This window comes from Drosophila tropicalis, unplaced genomic scaffold, assembly GCF_018151085.1.
Source record: "Drosophila tropicalis isolate 14030-0801.00 unplaced genomic scaffold, ASM1815108v1 contig_4, whole genome shotgun sequence".
Classification (NCBI taxonomy): domain Eukaryota; kingdom Metazoa; phylum Arthropoda; class Insecta; order Diptera; family Drosophilidae; genus Drosophila; species Drosophila tropicalis.
This window is the reverse complement of record NW_027172862.1, coordinates 721,984-740,074: the sequence shown is the minus strand read 5'-3', so window position 1 is coordinate 740,074 and position 18,091 is coordinate 721,984. Positions and strand designations below refer to the sequence as shown.

At 37.9% G+C, this 18,091-nt stretch overlaps 3 protein-coding genes across 5 annotated transcripts; 1 reads left to right on the top strand and 2 right to left on the bottom strand.

Annotated features, from left to right (window-relative positions):
- Positions 1–231: 231 nt before the first annotated feature.
- ND-B16.6 (NADH dehydrogenase (ubiquinone) B16.6 subunit) lies at positions 232–1,136 on the top strand. Of its 2 annotated transcripts, none has more exons than XM_068285196.1 (3): positions 232–391; positions 449–784; positions 863–1,136. In XM_068285196.1, exons 2-3 carry the CDS (start codon positions 458–460, stop codon positions 998–1,000), a joined length of 465 nt encoding a protein of 154 aa, XP_068141297.1. In that variant the 5' UTR covers positions 232–391; positions 449–457; the 3' UTR covers positions 1,001–1,136. The 2 variants fall into 2 exon arrangements, with proteins under 2 accessions (XP_068141297.1, XP_068141298.1); XM_068285197.1 differs by having other exon boundaries at positions 238–391; positions 452–784.
- Positions 1,137–1,700: 564 nt separating this feature from the next.
- On the bottom strand, positions 1,701–3,466 carry LOC137573299 (zinc finger protein 317). Its single transcript, XM_068285195.1, has one exon. It carries the CDS (start codon positions 3,135–3,137, stop codon positions 1,938–1,940), a length of 1,200 nt encoding a protein of 399 aa, XP_068141296.1. The 5' UTR covers positions 3,138–3,466; the 3' UTR covers positions 1,701–1,937.
- A 4,030-nt stretch (positions 3,467–7,496) lies between these two features.
- Positions 7,497–12,538, bottom strand: LOC137573286 (retinol dehydrogenase 12). Of its 2 annotated transcripts, none has more exons than XM_068285180.1 (2): positions 12,467–12,538; positions 7,497–8,829 (listed from the first exon to the last, which is right to left on the bottom strand). In XM_068285180.1, exon 2 carries the CDS (start codon positions 8,793–8,795, stop codon positions 7,587–7,589), a length of 1,209 nt encoding a protein of 402 aa, XP_068141281.1. In that variant the 5' UTR covers positions 8,796–8,829; positions 12,467–12,538; the 3' UTR covers positions 7,497–7,586. The 2 variants fall into 2 exon arrangements, with proteins under 2 accessions (XP_068141281.1, XP_068141280.1); XM_068285179.1 differs by lacking the exon at positions 12,467–12,538 and adding an exon at positions 9,216–9,456.
- Between the last annotated feature and the right edge of the window lie 5,553 nt (positions 12,539–18,091).

Sequence of the window (18,091 nt, the reverse complement as noted above, 5' to 3'; positions counted from 1 at the left end):
CTTTTTGGTAAATATTTACGCGACTAAGACCGATATTTTCACGATAACTGCTCCTTTTGATTATTTATACACCGACAAATAATTTAAAATCGTTCAATTTAAAGCAGGCTATTTTTGGAAAGTATCGATAGAAATTCTTTCCTTTCACATACAACTAACAAAGAAATCGTAGGAAAAGCTTTTTAAACACAAAATAAAGCGTCGCTTTTGTTGGCTGGCCTAAATGTCGATACATTTTTGCCCGTAATTCATCGATAGCAATTCAGAATCAACACAGCAGCCCTACTCAAAATTAAATATTTTCACCAGCCCTGGTCTGTTATGCAAAAAGTGAATCTTTCTTAACTGGCCCGTTTTCTTTTTGTTGGTCTTTTTGCAAGCTAAACAAAGCGTAAGTCATTAAAATATAACAGATATAGCGGGCTTACATATCCCATAACATTTCCAGCAGTTAACCATGGCCACGGCCGTGCCACATGTGCCCCCTAAGCAGGATATGCCTCCGCCCGGTGGCTACAAGAAGATTCCCTTTTTACGTGTGCCGCCCAAGAGCTACTTCAGTGGATTCACCATGATCGGCACTTATGTGGCAGTGACCGCTGTTGGTCTGGGCATCTATTACCTGACAGCCAAAAAGGTTAAGCGGGATGAGATTGAGATGCGTTCGGCCCAGAATGTTATCTTTCCCATTCTGATAGCTGAACGGGATCGTGAATTTCTGCGTCAGTTGCGTCGCAATCGTGATGAAGAGGCTGAGCTCATGAAAAACGTGCCCGGCTGGGAGGTAATGATACGTCTCTTTGTAGTTTTGTTTCCGTAAAATTGTTATTTGTACCTCTTGTACTTTTTTTTACTACTACAGGTGGGCACTTGGTATGGTGAACCCGTCTTCAAGACTCTGCCCGATGATACACTAGTTACACCCATTTTCAAGGAGTTCTATGCCCATAGCGATTGGAAATCATATGCTAAACGTGCTCACCTTAAGCTATGGTCATAAGTGGACTAGAAATGAGGATCTTCTGCTCTTAGCTAAATGCACATTGTGAACTTTTCTTTAATTTTTTTGTTGTCTATAGAATATGCCAGAAGTGGCGACGTAAGGGGTAAATATTAGACTCAATTATATCGCAAAATTGGTCGACATCGATAAAAAAAAAAATGGTTGTGTTTGTTTTTTGAAAGGAATCAGATATGATGTGAGGTGTTCTCCGTTTAGAGGAGTTCAGGATTCCAAACTGACCGTCTCTTTTAATCTCAATCCCAATCAATCATCGTTTCAAAAAGATTTTCGTTCTTCCTTTGTGATAACAACATCGAGTTTATTCATTGCGATAGTTGAAATGGGTTGATGGGCTGGGGGCGTGGCTGTTACATACATATATATATATATTAGCGATATAGCGATTTTATGTTTGTTTTTTTTTTTATTTTTTTTTATATATATATATATATTTATCATTAAAATGTAATTTCTATTTAAATGTAAGCTATACATCATTGACCATCAAATTCCATCCAATCCGTCTATCTCGGTCGCTTTCATTTTTTGAATTGTTAACAAAACATGTTGTGTGAGGGAAAAAAAAGTATTTGAAAAATGTTGGAAAGTAAATATTTATATGTATAGACTGCGCCCAAACTACTATAACCATTTGTATGGTAGGTATGTATGGATTCACAGTGAATACACAAGTAGATGCTTTATATTCTTCTACTCTGAATTCCTTTTTTATTGTTTATTCTAACTCCACCTCCTCTTCATCTGGGTGGTGCTCCTGTGTCTGCTGTTGCTCGTCCCATTCCCGTTTGATAACAACGTAAGGCAGGGGGGGCAGTACATCATCCAAATCCAGGTCCTCCTTAACCACATCTACGACGGTCCTAATCGTTTTATCCTTTTGCCTTGCCCTGCCATGACGTTGCTGAAACCTTGCCTACTTCATATCCCGACGACGCTTAATACTGCCATCACAGTTGGGCAAATGACGTTGCAGGAAGCCCTCAAAGACGAATTTCCGTCCACAACGATCGCAGCTGAATTCACGCTTCTCCTCCAATTGCTGTTTGTGCTGGCGCAACGCCTCGGCATTGGAGTATTTGTCGCGACACAAGTCGCAGGCATAGCGGCGCTTCACCTGTCCGACATCAAAGACCACGGTGAAATTCTGGGCACAGAATGAGCAATTGAACTCTTTCACAACGACTTTCTTGCCGCCATGCTGGGCAGCCAGAGCCACGGCCTCAGCCTCCAGTTTATCCTGATGCTTGTGGGCATCCATGTGGGCCTTGAATTTGCCCTCATCGACGAATTTGCGATAGCAACGAGTACAACGGAACGGCTGCTCTCCCGTGTGACGCATCATATGCTCCTTGAGATAAGCCACCGAATTGAAGACTTTGCCGCAAACTTTGCATTTACGCTCCTCGGCGGAGACCTCATTGCGCTGACGGAGGCAGGCGCGCATGTGCAACTTAAGTGAGCCGGCGGCACTATAGCAATTGCCACAATTTGGGCAATAAAATGTCTTGTTGCGGGAATGAGCATCGGATGTTAGATTCGAGTCATCGTGCTGATCAATGGTACCATCGAACACCAGCGGACTCATGTCATCTTCGCCCTCTTCTACGCCCTCTATTACGTCGTCTTCGTCTTCGTTATCCTCTTCGCCGAGTTCCTCCTGCTCAACGGTGACAATATCTTCCTCAATCTCATCACCCTCATCGTGCTCATGGTCAAGTTCCTCCAGTTGATCATCCTCGTCCACCTCCTCCAAATCGCCCTGATGGTCCTGAACGGTCAAATTGGGCACGATATGTAGAATGGTATGAGTGCCGTCACCCTGCTCAATGGTCTCCACCTCTTCGACAGTGCTATTTTCGACAAGCTGCTGCAGCGTCACAGCATGACCATTCTCGTCGATTATCACCTCCTGGGCATTAGCCAGTGAGACTGCAGTCGCCTCTGGGTCATCATCATCTTCGGCAGTTGTATAGGCATACGTATATCGTGTCTCGCCCCCAGAGCCATCGACATCTTCGGCATCATGCTGAATGATGACAGGGACAATCTCCTCCTTGACCACGCCATCGACGGGACTGGATAGAGTTGTGTATTTGATGCGCTTTGCGTTCATGACCACAACTCCAACACTTTGACTTCAGAATTGGTCAAATCTCCACTGTCCCTGTCCCTGATTCTCCCTGATGTTTTCTACTCACAGTTGGCGTGGCGTTTGACTTTGGCGTGTCTCCGTCTACGTCTGTCCCCTTGCAACTTTCACAATTTCGCTATTGTTGGCAATTGCTTATCCCGCAATTGGTTACAAAATGCAATTTGTTAATCAATTTGGTTGTCTTTTCGCGCGCCGTATCTTTTTTTGCTGGCAATAGTCAACACTAATTTTTTTGAGAGATTTGGTACTTTTTCCCACGGCTATGGCCCACGATTTTTTTTTTTTTGACATATAGTGGCAATGCTGTTGCAGCATGTTCGAGTTGTGCTCAAGACTTGCAAAATGTTCGATGGTGGCGCTCTCAAACCTGCTCAAACTCGACCAGTGGCGCTCTTTAACTTTGCTAGCAGTGATGTAACTCTGTAATCGATAAGCCGATAGCAAGAGGTGCAGACTTGTCGCGTTACGTTGATTGTTGGCGGTTTAATTTGAAATTACTTTGCCTTAAATTCTGTATATGCTTGATATAATGTGTTATTGAACTTCTTAATTAACCGAATCGGAGTTCAACATTTTTTATCCTATACCCATTAATATGCTAATATTAATAATATATAAGAACTGCGGCCTTCTATTTTAGCCAAAGTACATTTGTTACTGCCTATAGCATACTAACGGGTATTGGGTAAAATAGGATAGGATGCTTAACTAAAATAATGCATTAATACGATTCTATAATATTTTCAGTGTTGGCTTTTTTTCTGTAAGTCATTTAGACTAACATTCTACGGTATTACCAAGTCTCTCATTGTCATGTAAAATTTTTTTCTTTTTTGATCTGCCTTTGTTTCGATATCTGAAAGACCGCTGTTGGGTCTATAACATTTTTGTCACGTCGCCAAGCAATTTTTGGGTGGCTGCGAATGCGAATGAAGTGAATTGAAATGTATTGTATTGTCAAGCCATTAAAGAAAAATTGCCCCAGCTCGTTAAAATGCACTTACACAGCTCAACAAAGTTTGGGCATTGTCCACTCAAAATGAAACTGCACCTAAAACTCCTGAAATAAGGATACTCGCACATTAGTATTTAGTTATTTTCACATTTATTTGGAACTTTAAATTGGAGTTTTTCTCCTTTCTGCATTTGATATTTACATAAATGTATTTAAGAATTTTTTGAATTACTCCACCCTGTTTAGCTGTTAATGTTTACCGTTATATTTTTATAATTTGTAGTCAACTGTTCACATGTTTCCTTTATTTGCACTCCAAATGCCTTACAAAATGAGATGCAAGTAGCAAAAGAGAAAATACTATTGCACACTGTTTCTGTTTTAATTTTGCCTTAATTAATAGACAAAACATGCACACACACACACACACACACACATACATACATATGTATTTAGCGTTTCTTCGACCTTGAACCAATTTAGAAGAAAGCAAAAAAGAATGAACAACAACAAACCAGAAGCCAGAGGCAAAAGCAGCTGCTTCTGTTACTTCGTTTATTATTCTCAACTTGGGTTTTGACTCACCGCAATATATGTACATCTATAATTTGTAATCTTTGCCAATTGACATTTTAAGATGTATGTGTACCAATGACGTAGACTTAATATCTGGCAATCAGAACGTAATAAATTTGATTATAAATCGTTAAGTGCAACCATTCACTACGCCACAAATGTAAGTTGATCGAATCTAGTTAGGAAACTGATAAAGAAATTTCTTAAATATATCATGAATCATTGTCAAATTAATGTTTCATGAAATTATAGATAAGCAATATACATTTAAAGTAAATAGAAATCTTTCTAGAATATTTAACCTTACAAACTTCTAAAATTCCCATATTCGTAAGTCTTGACTGATAAGAATTGAATACTTTTGATACTTTTCGCATTTCTCATACACGTTCAATGGAAAAGATACAAGTTAGAAATCATTTCATTTCCCATCGAAATGCAATTGGATCAGAGTGAGAGACAAGACGTGAGTAAGAGAACAAAAAATATATTCATATAACAGTGGAAATTTCCATGCAATTTTCGTGTAATTGCTGTCGGTATTAACCCTTACCAATGCATTCGAAAGATACATACATAAATATCGAATATCTTCGATTGTTTACTCCTAATCCATGCTAAAAGCTCTCATCAAGTCTCCAAATCTCATTGCCAATTCAAATTTGGTCTTCAAGGATTTGGTATTACATGCCAATGTTTTGGCATAAAAGTAACTAAAAATGCATTATAATTCCAAATGTACCAGAACGAACCCCATTGGCCAGGGATGGGTTTAATTTGTAGTCTTTCTCTTTCTTTCTTTTTTTTTTTTTTGCCACTATGCTTTTTCCCTACCGTTTACTTGTGGGCGAATAGCAGGGTATATTAGGCTAGTTATCTTTAGATTGGCTTTTCTTAATTCAAAGATGAATTAAGTTGAAATTTATCCCAGACAGTCGGTATAAATCTTATTTACAGGTTATTTCTAGAGTATTTCTAAATTGTTACCTTCGATTTGGTTGGCTTAAATCGAATGGCACACGGGATATAACCACACGGAGAGAGGGAACAGGGTACAAATGACTTCGATCTAATTGAAGGAGAATTTTTTTTTTCGTTAATGTTAATGGCATGTGAACGAACGCGCAACAAAATTTACTAGCAGCAAATTGACTTAACTGACGAATCGACAGAACGACTGTCGGACGAGGAACGGACGGGCAAAAAGTGACTGTAATCTACGTCACGCGAAAACTGCAACGCGTCGGCGGCGGCGTTTTTGTAGTTCTCATTGATTTTTGCTTCGTTGTCGTAAATTTGGATACTTGAAAGTGTTTTAACATATTTATTAACTAAAGCATAGTTGAAAATATTATAAATTATAAATTGAATTTAAGCTTTTCACCCTTATTTCCGTTCGTCTTCATAAACAAAGACTTATAGTAACAAAATCGTATTCGCCATGTTCTAACTTTCACATTGGAAAGTGATATACTTATTATATATTGTCTTACGGCATTGTAATGGAGACTTTAAGAGTTAGAGCAAAAGTATTGCATACCTTAGGGAGCAAAGTTTCACTATTTCATAGCTCACTGTAAGTTCAATGAGTAAATGTTATATTAAATTCGTCAGAATGCATAAAAATCGGACAGCCCAGTTATACAATGAATATACGTCTTTTTATGAGCATTCAAAATAAAAAAGCAAAGTTGACTGTTTTAATGGGGAATTTCAAATGAAGCACAAAATTAATAAACAAAACCAGAGGGCCGGGGCTAACTTCGACCGCGTCAAAGTTTGTATACCCTTGCAACTTTTTTGGTAACTCTATCCTTACCTATTAGCCATCAATGTAAAAGAACGTTTTATCTAAAAAGGCTTAAGCTTGAGAAAGAAAGGCCTACAATCATAAGAAATAACGAAGATATTGATCAAAGTCACTGTTTTCCACCGATCGTTCCTATGGGAGCTATATGATATAGTCTTTATCAAATTCGGCACAGTCATTAACATATATATTAAATTAAGAAATGTTTAATTTAAAAGCAATCGCGTTAAAAGTAACGAAGTTATTTACAAAAGTCACTGTTTTCGACCAATCGTTCCTATGGGAGCTATATGATATAGTCACCTGATCTTGATCAAATTTGGCATAGTCGCTTATAGGCGTAGTAAACTCTCTAATATTAAGTTTCACGACAATAGCTCAGAAAATAACGAAGGTATTGAGAAAGTCACTGTTCGTGACTTGGCCGTTTGTATGGGAGCTATATGATATAGTCACCCGATCTTGATCAAATTTGGCATAGTCGTTTATAGGCGTAGTAAACTCTCTAATATTAAGTTTCACGATAATAGCATAGAAAATAACGAAGTTATTGAGAAAAGTCACTGTTCGTGACTTTGGGGTTTGTATGGGAGCTATATGATATAGTGGTCCGATCCGGCTGAATCCGAGATATACAACGCCTGCAGTATATACAAGCCTACGTGCAAAATTTCAGCTCTGTAGCTCTTACGGTCTAGGAGGAGTTTGCGTTGATCCAGACGGACGGACGGACGGACGGACGGACGGACATGGCTAGTTGAACTCGTCTCGTCGTGCTGATCAAGAATATATATACTTTGTATGGTCGGAGATGCTTCGTTCTATGCGTTGCACACTTCTGACCAAAATTAATATACCCTTTTTGCAAGGGTATAAAAAAAGTACTTCTACTTAGAGAATTGAACCCCAACCCCTTTAAAAGGGGGTTACACACAGAAGGAATGTCTCTGAATGATTCGCATGCAATTACAGGATGGAATGGTGTATGGAATCATTTTTTTTTATTTAAATAATTGACGACTATGTATGACTATTAACTACTGTATGTGTGTGTGTATGTGTTTGTATATTATGAACGATTAACTACAACAGTCTCAACTGTATCGTTGGTATGCCCAGGTCCTGATGTGCCTGTTCCCGTTCCCGTTCCCGTTCCATTGGCGCTTGATCCATTTCCATTTTGCGGGGTACTCGTTGAAGGCGGCTCAATTGGCGGCAGACCCACCAATTTCTCACTCTCACGCCATAGCCAATCGGCTGTTTCTGAGTTCCGAGCCCATGGAACTAGGGGCCAACGCATACAATCGGCATAATAGCCGCCTGTGGATTTCTCCAACGAGGGATCCAACGCCAAACGCAATGAGGTCTGTGCCCCAGCACGCGGTGTCTTAAAGATACCCAATGAAACGACTTTCAGGCAATTCTTCATCCAATTTGGGCCCGCAAAATGACGATTGAGCTCGGTGCGCACTACCCCGGGATGACAGCAATTGACCGTGACATTTGTCTCTTTCAAGAGAGTCGACAATTTGCGGGTAAACAGAATATTGGCCAATTTCGATTGACTGTAGGCGCCAAAAAATTTGCTATATTTGCGTTCACCCATCAAATCGTCTCGATTGATTTTACCAAATATATGCGCCGCTGAACTGACCACAACAATGCGACTTGGCGAAGATTGCTTCAAACGATCCAATAGCAAGTTGGTCAACAAAAAGTGTCCCAGATGATTAACACCGAACTGCTGTTCAAAACCATCGGCGGTAAGTGACCGTGGACAGGCCATTATGCCAGCATTATTGATCAATATATCGAGGCGAGATTCTTCCGCTTTGAAACGGGTCACAAAGTTGCGCACCGATTCCAATGAGCCCAGATCTAGAGTACGATTGAAAAGTTGCTGGTTTCGGGTACGATCGACAATCTCGACACGTGCCGCCTCACAACGTCCTGGATCCCGACAGGCCATATAGATTTTGGCCCCTCGGCGGGCCAATTCCAAGACGGTCTCCTTGCCGATGCCGGTATTACAGCCGGTAACAATAACCACTTTGCCATCAATACGATTCGCCTTGCGATATATGGGGCCCTGGATCCATTGACGTAGTAACCACATCACGACAAACACACAGACCGCAATCAGCAGAAGGAGAACAAACCAGGCCCAGAAGCCGTGAAAGCAAAGGCTTTTCTCGGCGGCCTCAGCGGTGGGATCGAAACCAGGTGGCAGGTCAGATGAAAGTATTGATGTCGCTTTGGGCGTGACAGCCTGCGACATAGCTACACAATGCAGGGCAAAAAGTGCTCACGGGCTTCACATCATCGAAAAGAGAGATAAAGATAAAAAAGAAAGTTAGTTCACATTCTTGAGATCTTTTTTTTAGTTAGGGATTTATGTACATATATAAACAAATTAAGTTTTCATTCTTATTAACAATAAGGGAATAGCTTCAATATAAATTTCATGTTTTTGTTTTTGCTTCCTTCCGTTTTGGCTTAAAGTAAATCCACAAAAAGCCATGTGATGACAGCCAAATGAAATCACTTTCATCATTGACATATTCATGCCATAAGAGTGTGTATGTACATATGTACCTCTTTTTTTGTTGTTTTTGTTTTTTTTGTTTATTTTATGGCATTGTTCCCAATTCCAATAACAACTTTCATTCGATTTTCATTCCATTGGAGAGAGACTTACCAAAGAAAATAAGAATCTAGGAAGACTATCCCTCTGTATTCCAGATACTTTTCCTTCCTCACGTGCCAATTTCACACTTTTAACTTTCGTTTAATCAATTGCACTACTTGCTGGAGAGAAAGAGACAGAGTTGGCTAGAGAGCGGCCGGCCTAAATACATACATACATACATACAAAGATATATATGTATGTATAATGTTGTTTAACTTTTTAAACTGGGCTTGCGTCCAAGCGCCTCGCACGGTCTTCAACAACTGAATGGGGGGGCTCCAAATTGCTCGATTCCATGGCTAAGAGTCGGAGTCTCACAGAGGCTCACAGAGCCGCTAACACGTCAAAAATAACCTGAAAATATTTGAGGCGAGTCGAGGCAAGTGCGATGCGATGCGATGCGAGGCAAAAAGCGTCGCGGCGTAGCATGATTTGGGGGGCTCCCGTCTATGTTATTAACATAACTTACTGCATATGTATGTATGCAGGTGGTAGCATGAGTCTACCACATGGGCGTAGCCCCCCTTTTGATTGTTGGAGAGGGTGAGTCAGGATGAATAGAAATACTTTCAAGATGTTTAGATATTTCTGAGAATGAGAGAAGGTGGAATGTCTCAATCCATTACAAGTTCATTATCCTTATATTTTTCATAAATTTATCAGTTTTATACCCCTACATCGGGCATTATTAAAGTGGTTCGGTGAAGTCAAGTCAAATAAACCCAAAATGCTGTTGATTGTTGATACTCAAATATTTTGTATTATAGAATTTTGGAAAATAGCTTAAATATTTTATAAATTTATCCTTTTTAGGGCAAGAAACGATTTCCACCCAATAAAGTGTATTTCAGAAACGGATATAGAAATAATTTCGGGAATAGTCAAGGGTAATAAAACAAAGCCTGGAACTTTTGGATCCGTCCCAGGTGTATTCAGTCAAAATACCAATACATACAGTTGCGAACTTAATAATAGCACCACTTGCTGAGGTAATGTGTTCAAAGGATTCCTAGACTTATTTTAAGGTTCAAGGAACATGTGAATATGTTTTTGAACGTAGAATATTTCCTACTAATAGATGCCAAAAAAAATTCTATCAAAATCCAACGTTTTCAAAGATTTTTACAAAAATCCTTGATATACTCAAAAAATACCCGAAACTAAAAAATAGCACCACTTTTCAAATATTTACTCAAAATTAAAAAATAACAGAAAAAAACCAAATTCATGAACAAGTTATGATTAGATATTAAAAATAGTATTAAATAATAAACTTAATACTTTGTTGCATTGCCATTATTGGCAATAACCGCTGCACAACGTCTTGGCATTGAGTCAACCAGGTCTTGACAGCGTTTGACCGGAATTTTCCTCCAGGACTCCTGGATTACTTTCCAAAGCGCCTCATTGTTGGTTGGTTTTGCAACAGCAACTGCCTTTTGATGTCAGACCACAGATTTTCAATGGGGTTTAGGTCTGGTGACTGTGCCGGCCACTCCATTACATTAACAGAATTCGTTGAGAACCACTGCTTGGCTTTCTTACTGGTGTGCTTAGGGTCGTTGTCCTGTTGAAAGACCCATATTAGCGGCATATTGTCCTCAGCGTATGGTAGCATCACCGTCTCCAAGATATTCACATAAACATGCTGATCCATAATCGTTCTCACCCAGTATATTGGACCGACACCATAATAGGAGAAACAGCCCCATACCATGACACTGGATCCGCCATGTTTTACAGTCTTTAGGGTGTATTTGGAGTTGAATTCCGAGTTTGGTGGACGCCGGACGTATGCTCTAGAGCCTTTTCCACCATACATGACAACCTTACTTTCGTCAGTCCACAGTACGTTTCTCCACTTTTGGGAAGGCCAATTTTCATGCTCTTTCGCAAACTTTAGACGTTTAGCAATGTGTCTGGCGTTTAAAAAGTGGAACCTTTCTGGGGCTGCAAGCTTTTAGATTGTTCTTCCGAAGGTATTTTCGAACTGTTTGGACACTGGTTGACACATTGATGTCCTTTTCAAATCAGTTGCAGCCTTAAAAGGATCCTTATTACTCTCCGGATTAAACGACGGACTTCATGCTGAGTCAGTTTTGGCTTTCGTCCGCGAGTTTCGGGCTTGGGTTTGAACTTTATGGCATTACGGATCATTTTGTTGGAACATCCGACCAAATTTCCAACTTCGCGATAAGATTTTCCCTCCAAAATCAGGGTTTGGATAAGTTTTCGCTTTTCAACAGAACAGTGTTTACCGCGACCCATTATTCTTAAATATTTTGGATTTTTTTTTCTAAAAGTGCTTTTAAAATTGACTTTGATCCAGGGTCGATTGAACAAGTGTTTTTACAATGCTACCCTGGTAAATAATACGGTATTTCGCGAAATACTGCAAGTGGTGCTATTTTTAGTTTCGGGTATTTTTGAGTATATCAAGTTTTTTGTAAAAATCTTTGAAAACGTTGGATTTGACAGAATTTTTTCTGCTTCCATTAGTACAAAGTATTTTACGTTCAAAAACGTATTCACATGTTCCTAGAACCTTAAAATAAGCCTAGGGAATCCTTTGAATACATTACCTCAGCAAGTGGTGCTATTTTTAAGTTCGCAGCTGTACATATATCCGTCTGTGAGAATCATTTTCAATATCAATTAAGCAATTTATAACCTCAATAAACTATAGTCTCAAAATTGGCGCCGATCGAAGCACTATCACATGTGTTTCTACATAAACCCCTCATTTCTTGAAAAAATGTAGAAATGAAAGGTTTTTTTTAAAAATATTTATAACAATGCAAGAGATACCAAAGTTATGAACTTTAACCTTAATCCTTATTCTTCATATATTAATCTATTGTCCTTATCTTATTCAAGTTAGTGACAAATATCTCATAATATAAACGATTTTTGAAAATACAGGAAAACTTCTTAATAACTTATTAAAGTTAGTAAAAAAAAAAAGAAAAAGTTCTTTAACCTGTGAAACAAAAAAAGTTTTTTGTTTTTTTAATGTAACGTTCGAAATTTATAATTTGCGTATTGATTAACAATTCTTAAGAGGTTCGTCTTTCAAATGAGATCCCCTTGAATTCCTTTGGGCCCACATCTATGGGTATTAACCAGTTGGCTTCTTTAACAGGCCTGACTTGTAATTTCTTTTCTTGTTTCTTGTTTCTCTCTTTCTTTCTTTTGCAGTGACTGCGGCAATTCTGCACTGGTTTTTTCTTTCCCTTCTTCTTCTTCTTATATATACTTACATATATGTATGTATGTATTTGTGTGTGTTTTTTAGGTATTATTGTTTTTAGTTAACTTTCACTTTAACAGTGTTAGCCGACATTATGTTTTAGTGTTTGCTTCGGTTTGACTTGCTTTTGTTTTGCTCTCTCATTCTGTGTGGACTTTAGTGATAGTATTTATCTCTCTCTCTCTCTCTCTCTCTCTCTGCGATTATCGCCTCTTGTCATTATTTTTAATGGCTCAGATAGACATTTATTAAATAAATGCTCAATTATTATTATAAACACACACACAACGATGATGTAAATGGAATGACAAGTGACAAGGGGGCTTGGGGGTGGGTAGGGAATGCATCTTATTACGGAAATTTGCAATAATTAAGTGTCCAACGACCCCGAACAATAGCTTTTGCTTTGCTTTAGAAGCAAATCCTTTCCCATAAGGACGCAAATGCGTCAAAAGACGGCAACAAAAAATCGATAAGCATAAGCCAAAAGAAAGAATGTGTTGGCGGTGGGCAAGGGACGGGCAAGGGAGGGGCGACGACTGGTAAGGTAAAAAAAAAGTACACAGTTGAATGTCCTTGACACAGGCCAAAAAAGCTGTGCTAGGGGTCAGGCGACGGTGGAGGCTAGGGCCATGCCGGTTGGCGTGTGCGTTTTGTCATGTTCGCCTTTGACAAGCGAGCGAGAGAGAGAGAGAGAGAGCACCCTCCAAAAACCAAGAGAGAGGGACGACCGAGAGAGAGAGCCAAAGAGAATGCGCGTAACTTTGACTAGGTCAGGATAATATATCTCATAATGCTTTCGCGTTTCTTTCTGTTTGCATTGTTAAATCGATGAGCGATGAGCATCGCAGGAGGCGAACCCCTCGACCCCTTTCAAACCCCGCTTCTCTGTGTGTGTGTGTGTGTGTTTGTCTCGTTCACCCTTGCAAGTTTCATTTTTTGGGAATTTTCCATTGCATGCGACAATTCTGATGATAAAATGGTCGATATACATACATATATGAAGATATTCCGCTATGGTGAGACTCAATTGAGATTCAACGAATCGAATTCAAGTGATTAAGATTCCCCGCACACGGTTTCGGGCCATTTCACTAATCTTAAATGTTCTATCGCATGAATTAGCCACATACACAAGGACACATGGTTTTGGGGTCGTTAAAAGTCAGACCACGAATTGTTAATTTCCCAAAGAGACGGCATATTTAATTAATTAAGTTATCAAGGAACGTCTTCGAACCCTCTCGTCAACCTACCACCCCCACCCACCCATGGCTTATCATACATATTTGCCGTGCACTTAAGTCCTCCGACAATTGCTAATTTCCTTCGACGTTGAAAATGTAAGACCCGTAAATCCCTGCTAATCCCTAAATGCCAAATGATTAGACGTGTGTGTGTGTGTGTGTGTGTCAAATACTCTAACTCTGACGTCAATATGAACCAAATGTTAGGAATGTTACCGAATTGGCGCCCAGTTTGCCTTGATCTTGAATACAGCAAGATCGCAAAACAACAATTGAAGATGCCAAAAAAACAACAAAATATCCACATGTGTCCACAGTTTGCCACAAGTCGATGCTAACTGTACATGTTTATAGAATTAGATAATAAGTAGCCAGACACACACACACACACACACACACACATACAGTCAATGCCACTAGTTTCCTTAACCCATAACAGGATAAAACGAGAAATTGTTCAACAATGTTTGTTTATATTTGCGCGTGCCGCAAAAACATTGAGTAATAGTTAGTTAGAAATCATGTGAAACAAAACAAAAAATAAGAAAAAATAAAAAACCTGTTGCCATTTTGTGTTGCCTCGCATAAACATCAAAAAAACAAAAACAATAGCCAAGTGGTATAAGCAAGTTTCCCCTTCTTCTCCTTCGTCTCTTTGACTCATCATCATCATCATCATCATGATCATAGAGAAAACGCTTGTGTGTCGTAAATTAGCAAATGTTGTAGAATAGAATGAAATAGCAACAATATTAATAATAATAATAATAATAACAACAAACTTAACCCGTGTCAAGGTCTGCCCAATTTGTTATTGTGCCGCCGTCGTCGTCGTCGTCATCGTCTCTCTCTTTCTTGCACGTAAGCACACTCCCAATGCCCCCATTTGAATCTGTTTTTTTGTTGTCTCTATCTCTGTCCTCCCCCCATGATGTATCAATTGGCACGGCCAAGGCACTATTGCACAATGGCACAACGGAGAACATAGAGAACACAACAACAGCAACACATCAAGACAGATTGTTTCCCCTCTCCCTCTCCCCCTCTCTCTATCTATATATATGTGATATAATCAAAACCGATGCCGATTCTGATGAATAGGATTGCATTGATTAACAAAAACTTGCCATGATCATGTGCATATATGTTTATATGCTGGAAATTGTCATTTGACCGCCTCACAAAACAGAAAATATCTACGTCAGCAAATGCAAACAAACATCTCGGTGGAAATTAAGGAAAAACTGCATTATTCACTGGCTTGAACTAATCTAATCTAATCCAAGCTGCCCACACTTTTTATAGCCCCACATATTATCTAACCCAAAGGGATATATGCATTGGTATTCATCTCATTCAGTTATTTCAGTATGTATGCATTTTCTATCCGATTTTTAAGAAACTTTATAATTGAATCAAAAGTTTTATACCAACACGAAATATTTATACAATAGAGAATTTAACTTTATCTTACGACTACGACACGACATGAAACTAGAAAATGATTATAAAGAGGGTTTCATCTCATTTCGATCAATTTTCTGCTCAATAATTTTACGATAAAGGCGTTTTTTAGTTCAAATTTGTATCGAAATTATACTACCAATTCGAATACACACTAATTGGGAGTATAAAGGGCTGAAATGATGCCCAGACATTCTACTTACACTTAGATCCATTCATGCTTACAACCATTATGCATTTACGTTTCAAAATTATTTCATTTTCATGTACCATATTGAATTTGCAAATACTTTTCTTTGAAGTGTTTTCCCATACAATAAGAGAAGTCATGGGATGATTATACTTATATCCCGTATTTTTAAGATATATCAAATGAATGTATACCTATATGTATGTAAGGCAATAATATGCCTATCCTTATCATTACAGTTATATTTTGAAGAATGCCTACCGAATATTATTAGTTTTTGTATACATACATTAACCTTATCCTTATGGCAAGGTCCTTCATGATAGACGATTCCACTATTTTTAATAAAATGTTCAAAACTCTTACAATTAGTCATGGTATTTACCAAAAGGCTACGCATAAATTCCCAAAATGAATAAACAATTGATTCGCTTGTAAATCATAAAATTTGACATTTATGATTGTCTAACAAAACAATTGTTTATGTTTTTATAACCTACCTATGTAAATACATACATATACAGATATATGTAGATGTTTGTTTCCAGATATCCAAGTATCTTTATTATCTGTCCGTCAATGATGGCAAAATGCGTTGCGCTGCTATCACAAAAAACCGCCTCGAACCGGTTGAATAGATAAGGAAACAGAATTTCTGTTTTATATTATTATATTTTGTTTTTTCGTTTTTGTTATAATCAGTTGAAATCGAAACTAACAAAATATTAACGCAAATCAATCAAATATTTTCATTCACAAATAGTTAAAGCAACTAATTGAATTCCATGGGAAATGGGAAATACCATAAAATTGCAATGCATTAAGGTGATTCATAAGGGTGAAATTTACTTTCTTTGTGAAATTACTAGAATTGATCGTTGTATTTAAAAGAATAGCAAACATCGGCCCAATATATATTGAGATACTTTTAATAATTTGCTTCTGTTTTTATTACATTTGGTTATTTCCGCTAATTTATTGCATGAGCAAAATCAAAACGAATCAAAATTGAAATCGGCAGTGCCATTGATTCTGACATCACTTGGAAGCACACACACACACACACACACACATACACACTCAATTAAAGGTATTCGCAATTTGAATATACGATCATATACAAAGTCCAGTTGAAGATCGGTACGGCCACTACTTTTTATACCCTGCCCTTTAGCCGTTTAAGGTAAAAGGGTATATCAATATGGTCAAATTTTGTATTCCAAACATTTTTATACCTACAGAGTACATATATATTCTTGATCTGCCTTTGTATGAACAACAAATTTTAGTCACAAACTTCAAAAACAAATCATCACCATAGTCTACAGCTGATTCAAATTCCCCTTTGAGTTAGAAAGAGTAAGCAGTAAATAAAATTTCTGCAGGGTAAATCAAAGTCGACTCCAACGGCGACTTACTTAATTCTCTGTGACGTTCGACCGCATCGTTTTTAGACCAAATTTAATTGGTATTCTGATTAAGTGGAAACAAAAAAAAAACTGTCTGAAGCAATTTTTGTCTAAGGGTTTATCTTAGTTCTAAGTGTCTAGCATTCAAGCTATGACACATTAGCAATTCAAATTCGAAAACCAAAATAAATGTATTAAAATGATAATAGGAGGATTTGTGTGCGGATAGATCAACCCATGGATTATTTTTGATATGAAACCATTATTGTCAGTTAAACTTTATCAGTTAAACCAGTGTGCATTGATCTATAATGTGTTCCAACATTAGTCACAATTTAATATCCATCATATAGAAAAATGCGGTTAAATATTTATTCGCAGGGTTCGAGAATTCTACGGGACCTGCAAAAATAGTTCTTATGACTAAGAGGTTAAAATTTATAACGATTACCAAAATATAGCATATCCAATACTTTGGTTAATTGACAAAAACTTAATTTAAAAAGTTCTAAAAACTCTTAACTTTGCCTATTCTGTAAGTTTAATTGATTTGATCTGATTTTTGAAAGTGATATCTCATTTTAAATTGAAATGTAAATCACGCCAATTATAATTAATTATCTTTTAAATGAATCTCTAATGATGATTTTTGTTTTTAAAATTGCTTGAAAATGGGCGAAATTTAATGCTGAAGAAAATAGATATATATATAAATTTCGAAAAAGCCATTATCTTTGGGTAGTTTTTGACCGATTTTCATTTTAACTTTTACAATGGAAAATGGCCGAAAACTTTTCTTTCTTCGAGTATTTAATAAATTGTGGAGTAACTTTGAATTTCCTTAATTTTTTTCTGCATTTTTTTGTGAAATTAGAGTTCATTAAGAGTTTGTTGAACTTAGTTTTCATGGCAAATGAATTTCCCTTTAAGTTCTTTACTTCAACCCATTTACCGTTTGCAATTGTATTTGACTTTATTATAGATTTGTTTGTTTGTTTTTTTATTTTCTTCTTGCTGATAGTATTTTCTTTCTATTGATTTTTATGTCGACTCTTCCGCATGCCCGCTTACAAGTGTGTAAGTGTGTTTGTGTGGGGGGTTGGGGTGGCGGAGGGAGGGTGGCTCGGTCGGCCCAAGGGTGGTATGAGTTTCTAGTCGACGCGGGTCTTTGTGGGTTCTCTAATTGCCGGGTTTCCCCTTCAACTTGCCTTCCCACTCCTCATTGGCAAGCTGCAAAAGGAAAAACGCATTTTCTGCGCACTTGGCAGCTTGCGTTATATATAGATCCAAATATATATTTACATATATATGTAAATGCCACGCCC